Genomic DNA, 8,248 nt, shown 5'->3' with positions numbered 1-8,248 from the left:
AGCGGAGCAGCTCTAGTCCATTTGGTCTTTCCTCATACAGAAGTCAGTTTATATCTTTGATCGCCCTGATTACTTTTCTCCATGGTGTTACCTGTTTGGCTGGCCAGATCTGTGTGTGGCATTCAAGGTGAAGGAATACCACCCAAGTGCACAGATATGTCATGCAGTATGATGTATTTTCTGGTTTGTTAATGTTTGTTAATCCTTTCCTAACAGTTCTCAACTCTCTCTTTTTTTTTTTTTTTTATTTCTAACCTCCTGTGAGTCCTAGGTGGCTATTTTCAAAGTATTATCCATAATAGTGCTACAAACATAGCAGCTAATTTAGAGAGCTTCATTGCATATAGATTAGCAGCATTATTTATCTGCTAAGTTATCACTCACTGTCTTGATACCATGAGATCCTTCTGCAGCTCTCCACAGACAGGTTTAGATTTGACTATCCTGAATAGTTCCGGAACATCTGCAAACTCATTTCACTATTCATATCCAGCAATACCAGAGGTGCCAGCCTGTTCAGCTCTGACAGTTTGCAGGATCAGGGCAGAAATTAATACCAGTTCCTGTCATTCTTTGGACTTTTTGTTCATTGACTGCATAGAGCAGTTCAGTCAAATGCCGACCATGAAACTGGAGGACATTTTATCTTAAATCTATACAATATTTCATGATGCAGCCACAGAAACAGAAGGATCCCAGTTCACAAAGACGATGCAGGTGTTTTCTTCAAATAGAAAGAGATTTATTAAGATAATGAGAATGACATTGTGGTGTGGGTGTTGTACATCTATTGCAGCATTAAGAGAAACAACAGCAAGTACAAAATCCTGCAGTACTTCTATAGTCTTTATCATCACAGCCTGTTTTGTCCATGCTACAGTTTCGTGTATCGAAAACTTCATTCCCATTTCTAATGGCAGAAAATCCAGACTTTCATCTCTCAAAAAAAAAAGAAAAAGAAAAAGAAAAAAGAACCCAACTGAATTCGATATAAATAACTCGCACAGGACATTTTAAAACTTTCAGATTTAATTACACATAAATAAATATATACAGATTTAGAACAGTTCAGTTTGGCCTGGTTCAAGTTCTGCTGCTTGTGCTTTATTAATTATTATTATTATTATGTGTAGAAAATTGTGTGCTGTTACTTATAGGTCATGGAGTTTTAATTAGTCCTGGGTATAACTTAACTTGCTTGATTCCCCCCTGCTGTGAACATAACAGTCGGGAAAGTTCTCCTTGATCGGCTCCTGCCTTGGGAACGATCCGGGCGTGAGGTTTGTTCTTCCCCTCGTGGTGCTGCTCAGGGCTCCATGGCCCTGGGGAAAATCTGCGGTGAATCTCAGTTTGTTGAAAACCTGTAAACGAGGTCCTGAAACTGCTTGACATCCAAGGCAGTCCTGGCAATCTTCTCTTGGCCTGGCTTTAGGACTAGGCTGTAGATAGTGAAATAGGGAGGTTTCCTGTGTGTTTGCCTGTCAAAAACAGGTGATGCAACCAGGTACGGCCAGTGATCCAGCTCCCTGCCCCTCTACTGCTTGTGCCTCTAGTTCTTCCGTTGCTGAGGCCTCTGCTCTTTCTTCTCAGTTTTTTCAGTTGGAACAAATTCCTGGAGCACGTCAGGATTTCATTATGGGTTTAAAAAAAAAAAGGCAAAAACAACAAAATAAAATTGCACATAACTTGGCTTCCTGCATCCATGTTTGGGGGAAAAAAAAAAGACAAAACCCAAAAGCCATCAACCTGGCTTCTTTTCTGAACTCTACGTTAGAGTTGTTTTCTTCTTAAATTTGTTAAATCTTTTCTTTTTTTCCCCTCTTTTGTTTGCTTTATGAGTTTCATCCCAAGTTCAAATGTAACAGTTCAGAAAACGGTACACTGGGTCTTCTTTTTTCCCCAGTGCTGATAAGCCTTCCTATCACGTCTGGGGAAAGGTCCTCCACTGGGGAGAAGGAGGGAGAGAGTATGCTATTTCCGATGCTTCACTTCCTTTTCTGATGCTTTGGAGTCTCCACCCGTGTGCCCGTTTCCTGTGCTGTTCATGAACATTTTATCCAGCCCTTTAAGGGACTCCACCAGGTAGTTCTGGAAGGCTGTGAGCGCTGCACAGATAGCTGGGCCCCCAAAGCCGTGGGTTATCAAGCTGAAATGAGTCAAACAGCTCTGGACACCAGGCTCTAAGATGAGTGAGGGGCGGCTGTTCCCCAGTGGTGAGCGGTCCTGGGCTATTAAATCTGCAAACTCTTTACAAATTTGCCTAAAAGAGAAAAGTTTGTATTACTTTAAGTGGTTCTGGAAAGCTGCAGGGATATAGCTTTGTCTGCAGTTTCTTTTCCTGCTCTTTGCTTCCATAACAGAGCTAGCGTGAGTAGCTGCCCCTCCAGGAGTTTTCTATTCCAGCCTGGAAGGCCCCTGCATGCAGACAGAGTGGGAGCTGGTGCAGCTGCTACCACTTCAAAGTGACATGTATGGCAGCGTGGAAATGCTCCACAGGGTTAACTTAATCTCTCCTGTGTATGAGCAACTCCATCCATTCTAATTCTTCACTGTGCTGCATGTGAGACCCTATCTTCCCCGTAGCAGAATAAGCTTCTGGGGCAAAAGCTGCTGTTCCATTATAGGATGCAGGTACCTAATATTCCAGTGCTTTGGTTGCTCATTGCAATCCATACTCACTTAGTAGCCAGCAGCATGTTTTTCCTGGTGTGAAGCTCGGTGGGGTCGGAGTGCTGTCGACACAGGTACTCTGCTGCCGCCTTGGCTGGGAACTCTGTTTCGCACACGTAGCCAAAATCCCGAGCAAGGTGAACAGCTTCACCTACAAGCAGGACAGATTAATAAGCTGTGTGAAAAGGGAATACCTCCTGTAACAACTCCAGACATCTCACTGACATGGCCTGTGTCTGCTGTGACTAGAGCACTCTTTCCTTTCTCAATTGCCACCCAAGAGCTCTGTTCACCTTTGGATCTAGAGTTGGTGCAGTGACACCACTAAGAGTTTGTTATACTCAGCTGTAAGAGAATTGGCCTTCACAGATCCAAACGAACCATCACCAACCCTAAACTGAAGATGGTTCCTTCCTTTGCTAAGTGTTAAACAATCATGGAGCTGAAGCTGGCTGGACTTAGGTTGGGATGAGGTGTGACTTGCTGTGCTGTTCCTCCAAAAGAAAGAACAGCAGAGATGTTTCTGACTTTGCCACCTCCCTCATGGCATCTTTCTCTCCCCACTTTCTTCCACAGTCTCCTGCTTGGCTCTCCAAATTAAGAAAGTTGTAGAGTAGCCTCAGAGTTTTAAACAGGGGCTGGAGGGTGAAAAAGCGATCTTAAGCCATGACCGCTAGACAAAAAGGGGATATGAGAAAAGTGTGGAAGGAAGGTATTTATATCCTCCCGCCCTGAGCAGGAAGCCCTCTGGGTGGACACACAAACAGCATATCCATCACGCCGTGGAAATGCCCACTCATTGATGCAATTGATCCATCTTCAGGCATCCCCATGGAAATAATCAGAGCTGATGGCAATTGATCATGCCCAACACCCGAAATCCTGGTTGGGCAGGCAGAGCTAATTTGACTTGCTCCCTGCTGCTCATCTGTATTAGGCCATCCATCCTAATAGCTTTAACCTAGATCCCATCATGGCCTCCCCAGCTCTGAGAGCTGAGTCTGTGAAGCCACATTATGGGCAGAGTGTCTGTGCTTCTCGTATAAAGATTATACTTTTCACTTTATCTCCTCCTCCGAAAAAGGAAAAAAAATAAGTAAAACCTAGAGAATCAGAATTGGAATAGTTAGTTAAAAGCAACCAAAACGTAATGACTGCAGAAAAACAATTATTGTAGCAATAAAAAGGGCTGTATATCCTCATGGTTAAAGTCAGGATTTATTTATTGCAATGAATATGAGTGGCTAAATAGCTGAATGTTTTAAAGGTGCTTTGGGTGCTGGCTTAGAGAGGCATCAGCAGAGTGGCCAAAGCGGTCCAGCTTTTTAACTGGTGTTAAAGCTACTAAGTCATAGCCCAGGGAAGTTGATTCTGTGGGAGGAGCACCCGAGCACCCACAAAGGTGTGCGGGGCAGAGAGGCCCTGTCTCACTGCAGGCATGGAGGGAGGTGAGAGCTTGCTAGCCTGGTCGAACACTAGGCTAGCACTGAGAGCATTCTGAGAGCTTAGGCATGCTTCTGAAATCTCTGAACCCTCTTAATGCTCCCTGAATTGCTCACTACTGCACTATCTCAGTGCTGTTTACAGTCCTTGAGCTTTCGGCAGAGCGCATGCATGGAGGACACCACGCTGAACTCTGTTCCACTCCTCTGCAGTTCTAGCAGGATTCACTTCCTTTTCACTGGAAAATCTTGAGGCCTTTTAAAGATGATCTAAATAGACAACTGTGAGATACAAAAATGACTAATGCTCAGCAGCAAAGAATGATGGATGTGAGTTCAAATTGTGGCAGAGCTCCAGAAACCAGGCAAACAACTTGCTAAGTCCTGGAGACATCCCTCTGATAGAAATTGCATAGCTCCACCTGTCTAATGCGCTTCACTCACACCGGTGCAGGTGATGCCTTTTATTTCTGTGTATCATTCCCAGGCACCCATTCTCCCCCATCTAGAGGAACAGCTGTGGGTCAATGTAAGAAAAAATATATCATCGGCACCCAAAACCCCCCTTTTTTTTTTCTTTAAATGAGCAGACATTGGGAAGGCAGAGAGGAGAAGACAAACTTAAGAGAGCAAATGCCCAAGAAAGTGGGAGGTTGGGACATAGGGTGACAAGCTGGTTTCTATGTGCTGAATGACAAAGCAATAGGACCTTCCTCTGGGTGAAACATCTCCAAGTACCGTAATAGTTATTTGCAGGAGGAAATCATATCCATCCAGCACATATGGCACCACTCTTTTATTTACTATGAGCTGGTAAGCAGTAACCCAAACATCAGCAGCCACCTGAAATCAAAATGTACATTTTTTCCTTCCTTTCTTTCTTTCTTTCTTTTCTTTCTTTTCTTTTAATGGAAATCAGCCTTTCATTCAGCATGAACCAACTGCCCTCAGTAACAACCTCCGCCTAATGAAGCGGGTCATTTAATTTGCTGACAACAATGGAGATGATTTTCTATTCAGAACCTCCAGGCAGCTGCCTCCAACATGCTGGGCACAAATACAATGGATTCCAAAGCTAGAAGGGAGTCAGAGCTGTCATTTCATTTGTTTAGGTCCCGTGTCCTTTTCTCCAAAGATGCAGTGGCGACATCATCATTTCCATAGTGCAAAAAGTAGGAGGGAAACAAATAAACAAGCAGCTTTAAGCAGCGGCACTTCATATTTTAAGGGCAGGTCGCACACTGCCTGTGAAGGCTGTGCTGTTTGTAGCACATTTTCCATAGCTGTACTTAGACCTTAATGCCATGCTCAGAGATCAGCTACTACAAACTTGATCTCCACCTTCAAGACCTTAAAGCTATGTAGCATCTCCTCTATGTCTCACTTGTCCCCTGCTGTCCCAGTGGAGATATGAGGCAGCACTTTCGTATGAGACAAGACACAGACCTGAGCGAGGTGCCAGAACCCCAACAAAACAGATCAATGCTGGCCAGGGACAGCATGTTCAGTAGCACATGGGTTTGTAGCCAAAGTGGGCACGCAGTGCTATAAAACAACTGCAAACATATGTTAGATTCTTAACAGCTCTATTAAGACTTTTTGTATTTGGTTTCTGTGAACTGGACTAAATTTTAGTAAACCTAGATCACAGAAGTGAATGGTAAACTTACATATTGCCAAAAGTAAGCTTGCAGCTATGAAGTTCCGTCTTGTTCAGGTTCTGAATGCCTTTTCCAAGACGTACTATGGCTAGTCCAGCAGAAATGTCTGAGTTTCAGAGGACAGCCATGTTTATATTAGTGTGGAGGTGTACACTGGGGTATTTCTAATCTCAATTTGAATTAGTGGTGACCGCTGCATAGTTTGTTTTAAGTGTTCTCATTTGTGGAAAGCAACAAATGAACGATACTGAATGGGCAAAGTTTCGGCACTCCCATCTTATGAGGCAGTAAAGAAAGACTCTTACCTTCCACTAGGGATGTCAGCAAGGTGACATTTGCAGCTTTACGCCTTCCTGCAGGTAGATTTAGTCCAATTTTCTCTAACCTTTCCCTTAAACACCGGCCCCCATTTTTTGATTTTGCTCTGAAAGAAAAAAACAAGGAGGAAAAAAATTTGAATTTTTTTTTAGCTTAAGTTTCTGAGTTTTAAGAGAAAGAAGAAAAAGCAGCTAAAATGCTACTCTCCAATATACTATAAACAACTAATTTCTCGTTGTCACCATTAATCTGAGATGCAAGACCTAGTACAGAACATGAAGCTGGCTTTAGAGTTATTCCCCTCTATTTCAAAACACAGTGCGTTCCCGCATCCTTTGGCAATTACAAAGCTTCTAGGAGTGGCGTGCTGCTTACCTCCGGAGGACCCCGCCGAGGAGAGAGGCGTTGAGACACTCAGGGGGAGAAAGCCTTCTCTGCACCTCCCCAACTGTCACCTTGTACTTGGAGGTGGAGCTGAGAAGAGAGAGGCGGCCAGGCACAGAGCAGAAGACCTCGTTGGGATTTGTCACCCCTCCAATCAGACCATCTTTATTCATTGACAGAGTGGAAATGGTGGTGCCATTTGCCTTGGAGGGGATGGGCACTAGGAGAAAAAGAAGGGAGAGAGAACAGGAGACTGTCACAGAGAGACTCCAGAGTCAGGGAAACAGCTTGGTGATTCTCATGGCAACTTCCTAGACCCCCAGCACATGTGCACTGCTGTCAGCAGATGGAAACAGGCCTGGCAGTGAGGTCTGCTAGTTTCATGTTTTCCTCAAGAAAGGAAAAGAGAAGTGGGTCTGATAAAACTAGAAATAAAAAGGGAAAAAAAATGGAAAAAGTCCACGCTCTGCTCTCACCTGCTTACCCATCCTTCCCAGTTGTAGTGGAACTAAACCCAAGGTTTAGGGTTAATTTCCTGGAAAGCTAAGGACCATCCACAGCTTTACTGTCTGGATCTGAAACCAGCTTCCTCAGCCTGTCTCCCCTGAGTATCTTAGTGGTGTGCTGTGTGGTAGGGTGAAGCGCTGGCCTGTCGCACAAAATGCCCACCCGCAAGGCCCAGGCCTGGATGCTCTTTCTCCCTGGGCTTTGGGAAGCCACCTGCATAAAGGGTTGCAGATGTGGTGCATTTCAGACAAGCACAGGTCTGCGTCCCGCTGGACAGGATCAACAGGGCTGAGCCCTTCATGCCCTACGTAAAAAGTGGGTAACACTGGGATGGCCAAGAGCAAATACGCGGCCCACAGGAACCAGTAGAAAGATTTCCTTTGACTTCAGCTTTGGGATTAGCCCCACAGCAAGCCACAACCCTAAACTTTCATCATCTCTGGTTTAAAGGAAGCTTGAGAAGATCAAACCCAATTAATCCAGCACAAACTTCCTTTTAGTTAGTGGACAAAAGTCAGTTAACACAAGAAATCAGGCAGTGGTGAACGTGGCATCCCATCAGGCCCATGGCATCACATCCAGGATGAAGTGGGTACACTTTTCCCATATGTCACTTTAGTAAGAAACATTCTTAGACACGGTAAGGATTTATTGGTTAAAGCTATGGCTGACACTTGTGCCCAATCTCTTTGGCTTTTATAGTCTGAAATTAATAACCAATTTAACTCTAAAAAAAAAAAAGCAGGTTTTCAAAGAATCCAAAGTGGACTGCAAATTCCATTGCTCCAGCTCATTTCAGCCCTGGCATTCTCTGTGGTTAGCTGGTAATGATTGTTCCATAACGTATATTCAAATAGTTCATACAAGCAATACAGCAACAAATACCAGGGCGAGATGCAGGTTTTATAAAGGAAATACACACGTCCAAAATGAAACAGAAAACCTGAAAATTAATTGGAAAGGGTAAATAGACTGGGCCTATTAATGGGGGCTTACAATCAGCATGTCGTAAATACAGCTCAACAACTTGTTAGTGTGGCAATAAAAAGTAGCACATGTTATATAAAAATGGCTAATGTTTTAAGACTAAAAGATGAATGGAAATGAGCTAAGGTACATTAAGTTCCCTCTCAGCATGAAACTGGGATGAAATCGGGACCGAAGGGCAAGATGCATAGGTTCCCCTGCTAGAGTCAATAATTAAATTATTGGCATTGACCACAATCACCATGTGACCGAGCAAACCAGAGCTATTTCCAGGCAGCA

The 8,248-nt window shown here is 43.9% G+C and overlaps 1 protein-coding gene across 2 annotated transcripts in view; it reads right to left on the bottom strand.

Annotated features, from left to right (window-relative positions):
• Positions 1–727: 727 nt before the first annotated feature.
• Positions 728–8,248, bottom strand: part of TFAP2E (transcription factor AP-2 epsilon) — a 29,169-nt gene continuing 21,648 nt past the window's right edge. For both annotated transcript variants that reach the window (XM_068917153.1, XM_068917152.1), the window contains 4 exons: positions 6,467–6,695; positions 6,079–6,197; positions 2,680–2,821; positions 728–2,260 (listed from right to left, as the gene is read on the bottom strand). In XM_068917153.1, coding sequence (XP_068773254.1) covers positions 1,972–2,260; positions 2,680–2,821; positions 6,079–6,197; positions 6,467–6,695 — 779 coding nt within the window. In that variant the 3' untranslated portion in view covers positions 728–1,971. The remainder of the gene's footprint in view (positions 2,261–2,679; positions 2,822–6,078; positions 6,198–6,466; positions 6,696–8,248) is intronic.

Source organism: Struthio camelus, chromosome 23 (genome assembly GCF_040807025.1).
Source record: "Struthio camelus isolate bStrCam1 chromosome 23, bStrCam1.hap1, whole genome shotgun sequence".
Classification (NCBI taxonomy): Eukaryota; Metazoa; Chordata; class Aves; order Struthioniformes; family Struthionidae; genus Struthio; species Struthio camelus.
This window is presented reverse-complemented; position numbering and strand designations above follow the sequence as displayed.